The sequence below is a fragment of the Pleurodeles waltl genome, chromosome 3_1 (genome assembly GCF_031143425.1).
Source record: "Pleurodeles waltl isolate 20211129_DDA chromosome 3_1, aPleWal1.hap1.20221129, whole genome shotgun sequence".
In the NCBI taxonomy this organism is placed as follows: Eukaryota; Metazoa; Chordata; class Amphibia; order Caudata; family Salamandridae; genus Pleurodeles; species Pleurodeles waltl.
The window spans coordinates 1,583,043,509-1,583,061,121 of NC_090440.1; the positions used below are offsets into that span (position 1 = coordinate 1,583,043,509).

The following is a 17,613-nucleotide window of genomic DNA, read 5'->3' on the forward strand; positions in this document are numbered from 1 at the left end:
TTGGCTTATTACACTTATAGTTGTAATGGGCAAAGAGGGTGGTCCTTGAGGTGCATACACAAGTTCCCTAAAAATCACTTCAAATACTAGTTAAGACTTTTGATTTTTGTCACACACAGCAAGTACACTTGCTCGCACTGGAGAATCTCTTGGAGCCCTCTCTAGTGTTGGCCTAACACCCACATTGGGAAAGGAGTGCGGCCGTCGGTGGCACCCAAACAGTTATTGTTTTGAAGCCAGGCGTGAGCTCTGGTACTTTTTATTTTATTCTAATCGTATTTTAGTGGCTTCAGTCTGGGTAAATTCTTGGGGTCTCTGGAGCTAAATAGTTTATTTTCTAGATGTTTAATTTTGGTTTACCTAACTAATATTAAACAAAAATTAAACAGAATTGGCTTTTTAATTCAATTTAAACCTGTCAACACCTGGTAGAAGCATGTGTCCCTGGAAGTAAAATCTTGCTACTACGTTGCTGCAGTTAAATCTAAGCATAGAATAACCAAATGTTTGTCAAAGTTATGAAGTAAAGACATATTTTGTGAGGAACAACACACAACAGTGTAGAACGTTGTGGGTATATTTTCCCATGTCTACCATCACCCGTAATTGACTTTCCTTTTTTCCTCTTGGCCGAAATCACACATTTACAATAACCCACATATCTTAAAAAATCTTCACGTTGTTATGCCTTAAATGCAGTGCATTTTTCTAATTCACAGTAGGCTCCATCTTTTTGGGATAGTGTTTTCTAGCCAGTAGGTATCAAAATACTTGACTGAGGGCTTCCAGCGGCGGTTTATTTTTCTGTTCTTTGTCCTTTACTCTTATTGGGATTAAGTGGGTTGATAAGCCCACATGCATGCACTCTGTAATGTAGTATTTTTGCCTCTATCTCCTTGCCTGTCCTGTGTTTATTTTTCTTAAGGAAGAAGTACATTTTCTTCTGAAATAACTTTGTGCATCAAAAAAGGTGTACTTGCCTCTTTGAAGTAATTTCCTGCATGTAATTTCTCCTTGAAAGCCAGTGCGCTGTCTTCTGAGACACTGGCCCCCATTTAAAGAGACACAGCTGTGTTGAATTAATGTCCACTACTGCCTCAGAAGTGCATCTTTATGGTAGACCCTGGAAAGGCCCTCAACCATGCAGTAGTAGATCAAAGAAAGGAGTGCCAGCTAGTGCCTCACCTTGTCCCTTCTATCTTTTCATAGTGAAAAAAACTTGGATGTTATTTTTCAAGGATAAGGAGCAGGTCTGGACGTTCAGAACTTTTATGTAACCCCTAATTAACCTTTTTTTTGTTTTTTTTGTTTTCATACCCGTCAGTTTAGTTGCTGTTTTTTATTGCCTACACTGATGTAGTTTTAAGTGACCTAGGCATAGAAAAATCATAAAAATGTTACTAGACCTGCAGATCGAGTAACTTGAATAATATACTCAACCTAAGTGTAATGTACTTGACCCATAAACAGTTCTTAAATTGTGTGATCCCAAGCACATATTTTAGTTAACTCTGTTGCCTTTTTCTTTATTCTCATGTGAGTGCACCTACAAACAAACCTCTTTTGTTTGATTAAATAGACTAAACATTTGCTCCATGTTTAAAAATAATCTAGACCACATGTAGGGAACACATGTTCCTTGACTTGCCTGTTTGTTTACTAATAGAATAGTGTTAGACCTGGCAGCTTTTTGGCATGTCTCCCCTGTCTTTTTGCCTTCTGGCCTCCTGTTTTTATGTTGTACTGGACTTTGCAGCTTTATTGTCTCTGTGCACTTTACCACTGCTAATTAGTGCTACAGTGCAAGTGCTCTCTATATAAATTTTCCTGTTGATTGGTTTATCCATGATTGGCATATTTGATTTACTGGTAAGTCCCTAGTAAAGTGTACTAGTGGTGCCCAGGGCCTGAAAATCAAATGCTACTAATGGGCCTGGAGTACCGATTGTGCCATCCGCATGAGTAGCACTGTAAACATGGCTCAGACCTGCCACTGCAGTGTCTGTGTGAGCAGTTTTAAATTGCCAATTTGACTTGGCAAGTGTACCCACTTGCCTTTTACTACATGTAAGGCACGCCTAAGGTACGCCCTAGGTAGCCCCATGGGCAGGGTGCCATGTATGTTAAAGGTGGGACATGTACTGATATGTGTTACATGTCCTGACAGTGAAATACTGCTAAATTCAGTCTTCACTGTGCAAGGCCTGTCTCTCTCATAGATTAAATATTATTAAAGTGCAGATTCCTTTTGCGAGGAGATAGAAATGTGGAGTTTGGGGTCTCTGAACTCACAATTCAAAAATATATCTTTTAATGAAGTTGATTTTTAGATTGTTAGTTTGAAAATGCCACTTTTAGAAAGAATGCATTTTCTTGCATAAACCATTTTGTTACTCTACCTGTTTGTGGATTCCCTGTGTGGCTCAGTTTGACAGTTGGGCTGTTTATACCTCTCCTCTAGATAGTGACACAAAGGGAACTTGGGTGTAGCTGGCATATCCTGATGAGCCTTCTGAGCTAGAGTGGAGGGAGGAGTGGTCTCTTACACCTGCAAGGACTGTGTCTGCCCTCACACAATGCAGTCTCCAACCCCCTGGTGTGTGTCTGGGGTCTGACCTGCACAAGGGAAGATCTTACAAACACTTGAGACTTTGAAGTTGGCAAATTTAAAACAAAGGCAGAAAGGGGTATAAGTATTGGACCTAAAACCCCAGACTTTTAGAATCTTTCTGGAATCAAGAAGAACCTCTGCCAAAGAGAAGAGCTGAAGGATGAGTGTTATCCCTTTGCTGTGTTGGTTTGCTGGATTGGCCTGCAGTTTCTGCTTTGTCCTTAAGAGAGCAAAGGGTGAGCTTTGCTGTGTATCCTGCTTGAGAAAGTTCTCCAAGGGCTTGGAAGTCTCAGGAATATCAAAGACTTCAGTTTCATCTTCCTACAGTGCTGTGAACTGTGTGTTTTGTGCTGTTCAAGGAGAGGAACCACTGTGATGCTGTCAACTATGCCGCTGGGCTGCACCGTGACCTGCAGAAGCCGCACGGAGCCGCACTGCCTCGGTTCGCACTGCGACCCTGGTCTCACCGACACAGTCATTGGACAACTTCACTGAGCTGCTGCTCGCACTGCGACCTGTGGGCCTCGCAATCCAGCATCACCTGCTCACCCCACAGGCTGGGCATCCCTGACGCCGCCGCTCCTGGTGACACCGGTGCCACTGCCTGCACCGAGGCCTGTGGACACCAATTGTGAGGAGGAAGAAGCACTGCCCTATCCCCCACCGCAGCCCTGGACCACCGACGCCAGCGCCATCGACTCCAGTGTTGTCAGCAGACATCCCTGTCTGCACTGCGACCCGTAGACTCCACATGGAGCCCGTCCCACCCCTCACCGCCGACTTGGGCCTACCGACGACCGCGCTTCAGCAATGACGACGACGCTGCCTGCACCGTGACCTGGTGACGCCGCAAGTTGTACCACCCCGCTTCACATCGCAGCCCTGGTCTCACCGATGCTGCTGGTTGCCGTGCCGTGCCTTGCTGGTGCAGGCACTGAGCATCTGCCTGCACCATGACCTGTGGGCACTGCACATCGCATCGTCCCGCTTCACACCGCAGCCCTGATGCCATCGCTTCTGACTTCATCACATATAGTTCGATCCGCAATGCATGTAATTTCAAGGTCTTGATGACTGTGGAACCAACGCCACGAGGCCAGGGACAACGCTCTCCGGATCTCACCGTGAGGATCACGACACCCTGCAATTCCAAAGGTACTGTTTGCGGATCTTCCTGACACCGTAGCTGGCCCGTGATGCTGGGGCCGGCCTGAACTGTTGATTTGTTGATCACAACTCCATGATAGCCCCAGCTGGAGCTATCTAGTTCAAAAAACTGTATTTTTAATTAAATCTTACATAATTCATATTTTAGCACTGTATGTTGGATTTTTCTCGTTTTGGTCTTGTTTTACACAGATAAATATTGGCTATTTTTCTAAAACTTGTGTGGTGTCCTTTTGTAGTGTTATCACTGTATTTTTTTTTTTTTTTTGTCCTCATCTCACTTATCCACGCCAATACAGGAAGGATCTTCCGCTCGTTAGTCCCCAGATGTAAAGCCCCTAAGTATCAACAGGCCACTCCACCTATCTTTCCCTTGCGCTGATCCTTCAGCGTCCTTGGCTGCCCCCTGCCGATTATTTGCCTAGTGCCAAAGCAAGGCAATGCACGGTAAGAGGGAAGGAGTGTAATCATCGGACTTCGTGCCTGAGAAAAGAAACCTCTAAACGCCACAAATCATATAAAGGTCTGACAAACATTTTCCCACCCCACCCAAAAAGTGTCCCTTTCACTAATAGGCCCAGCTCTATTCAAGTTGCACAGTCGATTTACCGATCTTTGCCACTCCTGAACTGTGGGAAGCAATGAGCACACCCATTTATAACAAATTTGTCGCCGGGCAATGAGCATCAGCAGAAACAGGAGATGCTGCTGTGATTGAGCTTTTAGATCACAAACCACAAACAGAACCAGTAGAGGATTTAATGTCATAACTTCACCAAATATCTTGTTCAAAATTTTCTAGATGGCTTCCCAAAAAATTCTTAACCTAGGACACTTCCAAAACATATGGATATCATCCGCATTTGGATCGCTACATCGAGGGCAATTTTCCTGAGTTTTCCCAATGCAAGATATCCTAGCTGGAGACCAGTATACTCTGTGCAAAGTAAACAAGTGGTTCTTCCTCATTGCCGCTGATTTAACATTAAGCCAAAGATTTAAGCATGACTTTTGCCACAAACATATAATATCAACAGTTGGGAAAACCTCCCCCCATTTCCGGAGCGGGAGAGGAGGATCCTCTACCACTGCATCCAGAAAAGCTTGATACTAAACAGCGATTTCCTTAGTTAAAGATCTGAGTTAGTTTCTCCTCCCAGCTGGAGCGACCAATTTCTCCTACTCTGAGCGATTTGATCCAGCTGGCCAACTGATAATATTTAAACTTAGAAACGGTCCCCCCGCCTGCTCCTGAAATGTGGTCCAAGGAACCAACTCTGAATCTTTTATGATCTGTCCCCACAGCAGCACCCCATTCGCTTTCAAAGGAACAGATACCTTATCAAGAAGACATACCGGAGTACCAGGTGAATCCCAAATTGGGGCCAATCCGGAATAATAAGCTATCCCTAATATGTTCCGAGTCTGTGCCCAAACCTTACAAGCCTGTTGTGGAATCTTAAGTCTAACTTTTTTGAAAAACCTTGGATGACCAAATTTATACAGAAAATACTCAGCCCCTTCCTCAAGATGTGCCATCAGAGCTTTCCACAGAGGAGTATACTCCGACTTCTTGCTTGAAAGAATTCTGATATTTTAAATTGAAAAGCCAGATAATACTTACAAAAATCTGGTGCTGCTATCCCCTCCCATTCCTTCTTCTTGCATAGCTTGTTCCATGCTATCCTTATTCCCTTAGATGCCCAAACAAACGTAGAGAGATCTCCCTGTAATTTTGTAAACCACAATTCCAAAGGGAAAGTATTAAATAAAAATGTAAATTTTGGCAGAATGGTCATCTTCAGAATATTAGATCTACCTATTAAAGAAAGAGGGAGAGCCCCCATGCTTTAAGAAGTTTCTTAGTCTCAGAATGAACTTTCTCGAAATTCACCCTTGCTACCTCGCACAGATTATTCGTAATCTGGACTCCTAAATATCTGATCTCCTGTTTAACTATTGGGGATTCATAAAGCATGTTCTAACACATGATCTCTGTCTTTTCAGCATTTACATTATAACCCGACATTCTCCCAAAGCCTTCTCTCAACTAATTTATAGAGGGAAGTAAAAGAGCAAGATCCCTAGTATAAATCATCAAGTCATCTGCATACAATGCTACTTTCTTTTCCCAGCTATTACTCTGGAATGGGAGAATTTTCCTGTTATTTCTTAACAATATCGCAAGAGGCTCAATATATAAATCAAACAGTAAAGGGGACAAAGGGCAACCCTAACGTGTTCCTCGTCCAATACATACCTCCTGAGACAACATATCATTAATCACAATTCTCGCTGTCGGAGATCTATACAACTCTTTAACCGCTCTAATAAAAGTGTTCCCTAATCCATATTGCTCCATTGCAACCTCCAGGAATAACCAGTTCACCTGATTGAATGCCTTAGCTGCATCAAAAGTTATAACTGCCAAAGGAAGCTCCTCCTGCAAGGCAAAATCCACTGCAGCCAACAAATCATGCACTAATTCCTGTAGCTGCCTGCCTTTGATAAATCCCTTCGTATCCGAATGTATCAGACCAGGGATAGCTTTCCCCAACCTTTTAGATAACAGACTTGTGTAGATCTTATAATCTGAATTGAGTAACGAGATAGGCCGATAAGACGAACACTGTATTGGGTTCTTACATTCTTACGGGGTTTCAAAATCAAACAAATTATAGCTTCAGCCCATGATGTAGGTGCATACGCCCCTTCCAGAAGCATATAATTAAAAATTCCAGTAAAATTGGGGTTAATTCCTCCCTCAATAGCAAATATAGCTCATTTGGGAGGTTATCTGGACCAGATGCCTTTCCTTTCTTCAATACCTTAAAAACTTCAGTTAGCTCCATCTCACTTATCTCTCTTTCTAATAAGTGTCACGCCGAATCCTCCAGCACAGGCAGACTGATGCTAGTCATTATTTTCCATGCTCCCCCCATATTTTCCATGCAGACCCTCACGGGTGAGTAGCACGCTCTACAATTTTTTTTGATTGATTGATTGAGTCAGGAAATCCCTAACCTGCTCCTCTGAGTTCCAGAGCTCATCTGTGTACAAAGTTTGAAAGAAGGAGACAAAAGCAGCTTCTATTTCTGTCATCTCTGCACAGATCTGTCCAGTGACCTCTGATCTTATTGAAGAAATTTATTTCTTTGAGCAATCTGACTTTATTTTCCATGCTAGTAATTCGCTACATCCTTCGCCATATTCATAATGTGCATCCTGACTAGTTTCCCATTTCTTCCTATTCTGAGTTTCTAAGAAGCAATCCAAGTCCAAACACGCTTTTTTGTATTGCCGCTCCAGTATCTCCAGTTGGCCTTTGTTCTCAGTTTTTTGTGCATACTGTATAGATTCTTGCAATGTTGCTATTAAAACTTCAATATTACATAGCTTCCCTCTTTCTTCTCTACGCCTATATGCTGCCAAACTAATCAATCTGCCCCTTATGTAAGCCTTATATGCATCCCATACTACCTGCAAGCTAGCTAAACCCCGATTTAACTCAAAAAATTATCTTGTATCTTTTCTTATTATCTCAATTATCAAATCATTCAGCAATAATGGCCGACTTATTGAACACCTAAACCTAGGGGCTTGTGTTGTAAAAGAAAGATACAGCTTCACATCTGCATGGTCTGAAAGGTGTGCTGGAGTATGAGCTACATAAATAGCATTCCCAAGAAGGCTATTAAGTAGTAGAAAAAAATCTATTCTAGACTTACGCCCATATTTCTTATTATGAAAGGTAAATCTGGGCCATTCCCCCCCCCCTTCCCACCCCCAACACTTGCCAAACATCCACAAGCCCCAAATCAATCATGGCCTGTTTCACCTGTGACCTACTTCTAGGAGAGTTAACCGTTGCACTGGGGGTGGATTTATCCACCTCCAAATTCAGCAATATATTAAAATCACCCCCTAACACAACTGGATGCTTAGCTAGTAAAAGAAGGTTATAACGTTCTAGAAATGGTGTAGGATTGTCAACATTAGGGCTATAATAGCCAGCAATTGTAAGCCAAAGTCCATAAAAGCACAACTCCACCACCACCACCCATCTACCCCTTGAATCTACATGCACATCACCTACCCTTACCCCCATAGCTTTTTTCCTTTTAAAAAGAATAGCAACCCCTTTAACTGAGCATAATTGGTTAATCACTATCCCACAGGAGACCCACTGTGTATTTCTGAGCACATTATCCCATTCTTCTCGTAAGAGATGTGTCTCCTCTAAAATAATTACCTCTTCTTCCGCCTGTCTGAGAAACTCCAGAATCTTTCTTCTTCTGCGCTCAACCCGTTGATATTCCATGAAATCATTTTTAAGCGTAAACTCTTCTGCTTACCCATCTTCACGAGGAGCTTCTCGGACCCTTCCTCTATCCCATTTTAACAAATAACTACTGAGGACTTTTATATTTTTATACTTTTTTACCCAAATGCTCCCACACCTAATACAACAAACACCCCACACCAGAGAAAACCCCTTCACCCCCCCTAAACTACCCCCCATGAGAACCCTCCCTTCTTCCAGCGAGACAACCAAAAGTTACCCCATAGAGCACTCCGTTAAACAGAGTATGTCCAATTATATCATTGTTGCAACGCCTTCATCTGTTCTATTAGAACCCTAACCTCCGCAGGTTCTCTTATATTGTACGTTTTGTTCCTCCACATAATCCGTATGCCGCTGGGAACCTCAACTGCACTGTTGCGCCCAAAGACCGGAGCTCTTGCATTAGTTTCCCCAGCTCCCACTGTCTATCCAAGGTCGCTCTAGAAACATCTGACCGTATTCTAAAGGATCAGTCACTTCTAGCAAAGTTTTCAACTTTCAAGGCCTCAGACAAAATCTTCTCTTTTATTGAATAAGTAGCAAAGTTTATTAGGATTCTTCTGGGGGATTTCCTTCCCGTGTTCTTCTTAAACGGATCTCAGTGTATTCTTTGGATATCATCCTCCAGTTTCAAATGTGCTAAACCCGGCATTGTATCTTTTATCAGTGAAACCATATATCCCTTAAGATCCTCATCTTCCGATCCCTCCGGGACCCCCAACACCCTAATATTATTCCTTCTCATATTGTTCTCCAAAAATTCTAATTTGTCTTGTAGGCTCTTCTCCCCACGTTTAAGCTGTGAGATATCCTGAGTGTTAGCCAGCACCCGGCAGTCTTGCTCTTCTACGGCCTCCTCCAACCTACCGATCCGGTCTGTCAATTGATTAATCTTAGTCTCCAGGACCACACAGGCTTCTTCAATTTTAGCTTAGTTACTCTCGGAGATCTCAAACTTCTCACAAATCTCCTTCGTTGGGGAAACCAAAAGATCATACACTTCCACATTATGAGGCTCTGAAGGAGCTAGGGTACTGGGTTCCAGAAGTGAGGCTGGTAGGGGCGAGGAAACCTCCCTAAACCCTAAAGAGCCTCTCATTATTTGGGATATCTAAGCATTATGATTTACCAAGGAACCCTGTCCTACTGTCTCCGAGTCCCCTAAGACCAAATGAGACTCTGCAGATAAAGGAGAGATCTCGCTCATCTCCTCCACCCCCGCCTGAAAGTATTTGGCAATTGATCCTGGAGTAACACTTTCCCCGTTGAAAGTCAGCAACACCTTCTTGTGTACTTCTCAGACACTCCCACACCTCCCTTTATCCGAGGTTGGTCCCTCTTTTTTGTTAAACATATAGTATCTGAGAATGTAATATTTTCCGACCCCCTAGAGCCGAGTTTACCTTTCCACGTTGCCCCTAATTTGGTAGCACCTGCCTGGGGGCCTTTCAAGTAATGTTTTACAGGTGACATACATACTGCTCCAGTTGGCCCTTCTCCTCGCTTATCCGTCTCTCCCTCTGGGGGCCCAATATGCCTTTCCGCTAGGCAGGCCCCAGAAAGTGTCAGTGGTCCTCGGAGGCCGCATCGGGAGGTGTAGCGTCTTCCCCGATGCACACCCCTCGCGGCCTCGACCCAAACCCCAGAGGCCGAGTAACACCTTTGTCGTGTCTCTCCCCCCTGCGTGCCTTTTACTGCTGCTGCTGCGGCACAAGGAGAATCGAGGGGCAGAATTTCAGACGGCTCCTCCGCAGCGGCTCACAAACCCGCTGCTGCGTATAAAAAGAAAAAGAAAAGAAAAAAACAACCCAAGGAAGAAGTTGGGCCCCCGTCGGAGCTACAGGCGTCCGACTCTGCTGTGTTTTTCTCTGGCTCAGCGCCCCAGCGGTAGACCCCTCCTACTCTGCTGGCGTCGCGCTACGCTCTCCTGCAGAGACTCTGTGTGGAGCGCTCGCGGCTCAGTGTTCAACTGGCCGCCATGTTCCCCAGTGTTTTCACTGTATTACTGGGTGTTATGTGCAGATGCTTTACACATTGCTTCTGAGATAAGCCTGACTGCTCATGCCAAGCTACCAAGGGGGTTATCTGACCAGGTATCTTCATTGTCCTGACTAGAGTGAGAATCCCTTGTTGGACATGGTGCAAACCTAATTTCTAACACATTGCCATTGGAGAAAAGGAGTGTTTCTCGGTTTGTTTTAGCACTCACCTTTAATAAATATATTACTAAAACATGGCATGGTAACGTACTGTCATTCACAGACATTACATTTCTAAGAAATATCCAAAAACCTTCCACTAACTTACAGCTTTACTTATAAAATCATGTTGTTTATTAATCTGTGAAGATTGGGTTTTAGAAAACATATTTATTCTTTGCACACCAGTAAAGTGTTCTGATTTGTTTTCATCCTATTAAACTATTTTTTCATCACACAGAATTACAAAAACTGGGCTTTCACAACTACTGAAATACATTTTGCAATGTTTGTACAGTGTCTTTGTTTTTAAAATGTGTGTTAGGACAAATCTGTCACCCTACAGCCTTTTATTTCAAATTCTTGTACAGCAAGTCAGATAGTTCACCTTGCAAAATCCTCTAACTCTGCAGTCAGAAGAAAAATTAATTGTAAGAAGACAAACTGATGTTTGACCTCTGTCTCTGAACACAGAGTAGATGTGACAAGATAACATGATTTAAAGGCGTCTTTATTGCTTTTGCACTTTCTGGCAGAACACACCACCTGTTCTTTGTCAACTCGCCAGAAGGGGCGAATAAGTCCTAAAAAAAAAAGCTTGAGTTGATAAAATATGACTCGCCATAGTGAGTGGGTGAGTATATTTTTTAGAGGTCTGTGACCGCCGCGAAGTGTTGCTTTAGGTTAGTATCAAAGCGTGCCTGTCCGGGCAGAAAACAGATGCACTAGACCAAGGATTTACAACATTAAGGGTTTCTTACTTAAACTCCAGTTTTCTGTGTCTTGGTAGATATGTGTAAATTGCTTTTTTTAAATATTCCTCTGAAATCCCTCTTATACCTGAAAATTAACAGCTAATTGTTGTGCAGATACAAAACGTGCCACAACTGCATTAATGGAGTAGTAAATATGACATAAGGAGAAAACTACAAGTTAAAAAATTCACACAGACACCAAACTCCACAAAATGTGCACTTGCACAGACTCAATCTGTTTACTAAGTATCGTAATTCAGCAAACGTATTTACATGCAGAGATAGTTACTCTGTCGTTCATCAAAAATCCTAGATTATCAGTCGTCGAAGGCTGAATGAGATTTAAGGTTTTTCAATAAATAAATTATGTTGCACTTCACAACTAATCTTAACTTCTGTTTTTTCAGAACTTTTTCTATGTTATTTATAATTTACTTGGACGCTTCTCACTTCTGTCAAATGCCTGCAACTCTGAGGCGTTTAGGAATTAGCAATCTATAAATACGTTTTACCAAAAAGGTTGGAAAGTGAAAATTTGCTAAATTTTCAGCTCCATAAACTAATGTACATACCTGGTAATCCAGCCAAGACCCCTTAAATTCCTACATCTGATTTCAGTCCGCTCACTCCTAAGTTGGTAGCCCTCCTCCAACTAGGCTCCTAAATGGGGCTTTGGGAAGCTAATACTTGAGCTTCATTGTAACAGTTCAAACATTATGTACTTTCTGAATATATCTGTGTTTATTTCTCCTTGCAAGTTTTGCACTTTCAATACATTTCGTATATGTATACTTAAGTTTTGAAAGTTCCTTAATGGTCATATCTTTTTTTAAAGATTGGTGCATTTTACCCGTATAAAAGATTTTGTTGCATGAAGTGTTTTCTTCTTATTTATGTTTTTTCTCAGTGTTCTGTTTTGTTGTTCTTTCAGAAACATTGTTCTGTTCTGTTTAATTATTATTATTATTTTTTTTTTTTAGAAAAAGCCACAAATGAATACAACACTAGCGAAGATTGGGGCCTTATTATGGACATATGTGACAAAATTGGAAATACTCCTAATGGGTAAAACTGCCTTTATTCTATTTAAGATTCTTTTTTCAGTTGAATTAAGCAGTTTTTTGGATAACAGTAGCTGTGACTGTTGATAGAAAATGGTGTATACCTTTTCAGTTGTAACCTCACCCTTTATAATCCTTGGTCTTTAACTTTAGAACAGGGTATATGGATTCAGACCAATGTGGGTGCCTTTGCACTGCAATTGAATTGATAGAACTGTCAAATTTGAATAACTGTTTGTATATGCATTGTGCCTGATTCTCATTTGAAAGGTCTGTCAACTTGGCTTTAATTACCTTGGCTGTAAATTTGGCTTTAAAGTAGCTTCTCTCTCTTACATGTTCTTTTTCTCTTTTGCGTCAACTTTAAAAAAAAGACTTTATTCTAACACCCACAGCATAAACCCTTTTTTATGGTCTGGCTTGACAGCACAGCTGTCTCCAGACATTTATGTGCGCTTAATTAGAAATGGACTTTGTCTCACCCCACATGTTGGGAGTCAAGAGTACATGTTTCGATTGGGCAGAAGCTGTGTGCTTCCAAAAAAAGTGCTTGCCTCCACACAGCTGTGATCAATTTATTTATCCAGATATTTGAAAATGAACTTTCAGGAGGACTATTCAGGTGTCTTAGATAAGAACATTTATTATGTTTTTCATGTCAGCAGCACATGTGGGAGGTTGGCAGTGCTTATCCTACATGGAATTTTAGGTCTGGCTTGCCGGTATATTCATAAGCGTGGCCTATTGTCATTGCCAGTCTTTGTCTTTCACTTTTTGTCATTTTCCTCCTTTTCCAATCGCTTAACCCTGTTTCTGGTTTGCTTTTTCTTCCTTTTCTGTTTTTATCTTTCTTTTGTTTTTCTTGAAATAATTTTTCCTTTTTAGGTCTCACCTGTGTGAGCATGCACTCTCGCTTGGGAGAGTGTTGTGATGAGTAATGGGTTTGCAAACCTCCCATTGCTTACCTTGCGCTGGCATCCTTGTCCCTCTTCCCTGCTGCCTTATAGTAGGGCACCACTTGCAATGTGTCACTTCAGTTTCTTTCTGTGGCTCACGGACCAAGCATAGATTAATTATGCTTGATTAGTGTTCATCTGCTTGCCAGCAGCTGCTCACATTATGACTCTGGTACTATTTCTTCTGAAAAAAAGCACTGTGGCTCAGACAACGTTGGCGCGGAGTCGTAGTGCTTTTCTTTTCCTTCTCCCAACCCCATCTGTTAGACCTGGCAGCCTTGGAGTGGTCTCACCTATCTTTTTTTTTTTGCCTCTGCCTCCCATGTTTTGACTGTGTGTTGGACTCTGTTTTTGCTGGTTTTGTTACTCTGGGCACTTTACCACTGCTGACCAGTGCTAAAGTGCAAGTGCTCCCTGTGTAAAATGTATCTGTAATTGACTTTTCCATGATTGGCACATTTGATTTACTAGTAAGTCCCTAATAAAGTCCACTAGAGGTGTCCAGGGCCTGTAAGTCAAATGCTACTAGTGGGCCTGCAGCACTGGTTGTGCCACCCACATGAGTAGCCTTGTAAACATGGCTCAGACCTGCCACTGCTGTGTCCGTATGTGCAGTTTTAACCTGCCAATTCTACCTGGGAAGTGTACCGACTTGACAGGCCCAAACCTTCCCTTTTTATACATGTAAGGCACCCCTAAAGTAGGCCCTAGGTAGCCCCATGGGCAGGGTGCAGTGTATGTTAACCCCTTCGCTGCCAGGCCTTTTTCCCCCTCCTGTGCCTGGCCTTTTTTTGCCTATTTGGGGCAGTTCGCGCTTAGGCCCTCATAACTTTTTGTCCACATAAGCTAACCAAGCCAAATTTGCGTCATTTTTTTCCAACATCCTAGGGATTCTAGAAGTACCCAGACTTTGTGGGTTCCCCTGGAGGAGGCCGAGAAATTAGCCAAAATACAGTGAAAATTTCGTTTTTTATCAAAAAAATAGGAAAAAGTGGCTGCAGAGGAAGGCTTGTGGTTTTTCCCCTGAAAATGGCATCAACAAAGGGTTTGCGGTGCTAAACTCAGCAGCTTCCCAGCTTTCAGGAACAGGCAGACTTGGATCAGAAACCCCAATTTTGCAACACAATTTTGGCATTTTACGGGGACATACCCCATTTTTGCAATTTTTTGTGCTTTCAGCCTCCTTCCAGTCAGTGATAGAAGTGGGCATGAAGCCAATGCTGGATCCCAGAAACCTAAACATTTCTGAAAAGTAGACAAAATTCTGAATTCAGCAAGGGGTCATTTGTGTAGATCCTACAAGGGTTTCCTACAGAAAATAACTGAAAAAGAAAAATATTGAAATTGAGGTAAAAAAACATAATTTGTTCTCTACGTTTTACTCTGTAACTTTTTCCTGCAATGTCAGATTATCGAAAGCAATATACCGTTACGTCTGCTGGACTCCTCTGGTTGCGGGGATATATAGGGCTTGTAGGTTCATCAAGAACCCTAGGTACCCAGAGCCAATAAATGAGCTGCACCCTGCAGTGCGTTTTCATTCTATACCGGGTATACAGCAATTCATTTGCTGAAATATAAAGAGTAAGCTATCAAGAAAACCTTTGTATTTCCAAAAAGGGCACAAAATAAGGTGTTGAGGAGCAGTGGTTACTTGCACATCTCTGAATTCCGGGGTGACCATACTAGCATGTGAATTACAGGGCATTTCTCAAATAGATGTCTTTTTTACACACTGTCCTATATTTGGAAGGAAAAAATTTAGAGAAAGACAAGGGGCAATAACACTTGTTTTGCTAATCTGTGTTTCCCCCAAGTCTCCCGATAAAAATGATACCTCACTTGTGTGGGTAGGCCTAGCGCCCACGACAGGAAACGCCCCAAAACGCAACGTGGACCCATCCCATTTTTTAAAAAGAAAACAGAGGTGTTTTTTGCAAAGTGCCTACCTGTAGATTTTGGCCTCTAGCTCAGCCGGCACCTAGGGAAACCTACCAAACCTGTGCATTTTTGAAAACTAGAGACCTAGGGGAATCCAAGATGGGGTGACTTGTGGGGCTCTGACCAGGTTCTGTTACCTTGCCTGATGGGTCGCTCCTCATCTCTAAAAAAACAAACAAACAAAAAAAGAAAAACACCCAAAAAATAATTTGCCCTGGCGCCTAGAGGTTTCTGCCCCCGGGGGGGCAGAAATGGCCTAAAATAAATTTGTCCCCCAAACCCCCAGATTGGCCTAATAATAGGCCGATCTGCCCCCAGGGGGGGCAGAAAAGGCCTTCCCGAAAAATGCCCCCCCCCGGGAGCGACCCTTGCCCAAGGGGTTGCTCCCTTATGTCAATTTCTGGAGAAAAAAAAAATCCCTGGTGTCTGGTGGGGTTTCAAAAGCCGGATTGCAAGCAATCCGGCTTTTGAGCCCCTGGGAGAGACTTCAAAGGGAAGGAAATACATTTCCTTCCCTTTGAAGCCCCTCCGGGACTCCCCCAGTGATTGAATGAGAAATGCTGAGCGAATCACGTCACAGGGGGGGTCGGGGATCGAAGTGGAAGGTCTTCCACTTCGATCCCCGCCTTGGGGGGGGGTGCACAGGTGGGGCGCGCTAGCGCTCCCCCATGTTCCCGTGTGCCTTGGACGAGGTGACCTCTTCCAAGGCATACGGGAACTGTAGCCTTGGACGAGGTCACCTCGTCCAAGGCACAGAACGGGTTAAAGGTGGGACATGTACTGGTGTGTGTTACATGTCCGCACAGAGAAATACTGCCAAATTCGTTTTTCACTGTTGCAAGGCCTAACTCTCAAATAGATTAACGTGGGTGCTACTTTTAAATATCTTTTTAAGTGCAGTTTCCCTTTGAAAGCAGATTGAAATATGGAGTTTGGGGTCTCTGAACTCACAATTTAAAAATACATTTTTTGGTAAAGTTGTTTTTTAGATTGTCAGTTCAAAAATTCCACATTTTCTTGCTTAACCCATTCTATGACTCTGTCTGCTCGTATATTTCCTGTCTGGATCAGACTGACAGTTGTTCTGTTTGTGAATCTCCACTAGAAAGTGACACAAAGGTAGCTGGGGTATACCCTGCATAGAAACAAAAAAATGGGGGGATAGGGAGAGATAATGGTCCAGTGTAGAGTCTCCCAAACTAGATACTATGAAACAAAAATCACGTTACACTGTTCCAAAAAGAAAAAGACAGGAGAACGAGAACGAGAACAAAGGAGTCCTAATATTTAGGAGCAAAAACCTCACACACCCAAATGGGTGTTATGCTTCATCATCGGCGTTGCTCCTCGTCAGACCGGCACTGCAATGTCTGATGGGCACACCCCAAAGGGGGGCTCTTTGCCGGAGATCTTTTCTCGATGGTGCCACGACCCCAAAAGTGGGCTCGAAAAGGTAGAAGAGAAAGGAATACAATAGGATAAAATTGGCTCAGAACCCTGGATTCATACAGGAGCACGGTCAGGGGTAGGTCACCCCGCGCGGTTTGGCATCAACGCAATAATTTTGACGGCCGACCAGTGGCCCATGCAATCCCATGAAGTGCGTTCCTCAAATTAGGGGGGGCGACGTGTAGGATTAGTAAGTTCTATTCTACCTCATATTTTATGTAAGTGACTGGAGATATTATAACTAACGGTTGTAAGTTATAGGAGCCTTATCATTTCAACAATTTGTGGTAGGAGAAGTTTGTTGTTTTTGGTCCTGACGAAGCGTCATGGGATCCGGCTGGACCATAGAGACGCGAAACATGTCGACCCTTTTTGCAGGGAAGGTGTGGTAGTGCCTGACCTTCCCATAATTGCAACAAGTGTGATTGAGAGTACCTGATCATTGCTTCAGGTGCACTCTCCCTATCGTTTTTAATCTTGGCCCATACCCTATATGGACTAATACATCTGTTACTCTGTGACCAGGGTTGTGAGCCAATTTTATCCTAGCAACGCCGATGATGAAGCATGACACCCATTTGGGTGTGTGAGGTTTTTGCTCCTAAATATTAGGACTCCTTTGTTCTCGTTCTCCTGTCTTTTTCTTTTTGGAACAGTGTACCGTGTATACCCTGCATATCCTGATGGACCATCTGGGTTATAGTGGAGGGAGGAGTGGTCACTTACACCTGAAAGGGCTGTGCCTGCCCTCACAAAATGCAGTTTCCAAACCCCTGGTGGGTGTCTGGGGCCAGGCCTGGGCAAGGCAGGATCTTGTGACCAACAGAGACTTTCCTTAAAATGTTGCCTACTTCAAAGGCAGAAAGGGGTATAAGTAGTGAACCCAAAACCCCAAATTTTTAGGAACCTCTGCCAAGGATAAGAGTTGGAGGAGGGGTACTGGCTGTTTGCCTGTGACTGTGCTTTGCTGGGTTGGCCTGCAGTTGCTGCTTCTACCTGAAAGAAAAGACTGGACGTTGTGGTATATTCCTGCTTGTGAAGTGTCTCCAATGGCTTGGACAGCTTGCCTCCTGTTTTTAAGTCTCTGGGCCATCAAAGACTTCCTCTTCCAGCTCCTGGACTCTGCTGAG

At 43.1% G+C, this 17,613-nt stretch overlaps 1 protein-coding gene across 2 annotated transcripts in view; it reads left to right on the forward strand.

Moving 5' to 3' along the window:
• STAM2 (signal transducing adaptor molecule 2) overlaps positions 1-17,613 on the forward strand; it is a 310,306-nt gene that overhangs the window by 44,981 nt on the left and 247,712 nt on the right. For both annotated transcript variants that reach the window (XM_069225179.1, XM_069225180.1), the window contains exon 2: positions 12,057-12,141. In XM_069225179.1, coding sequence (XP_069081280.1) covers positions 12,057-12,141 — 85 coding nt within the window. The remainder of the gene's footprint in view (positions 1-12,056; positions 12,142-17,613) is intronic.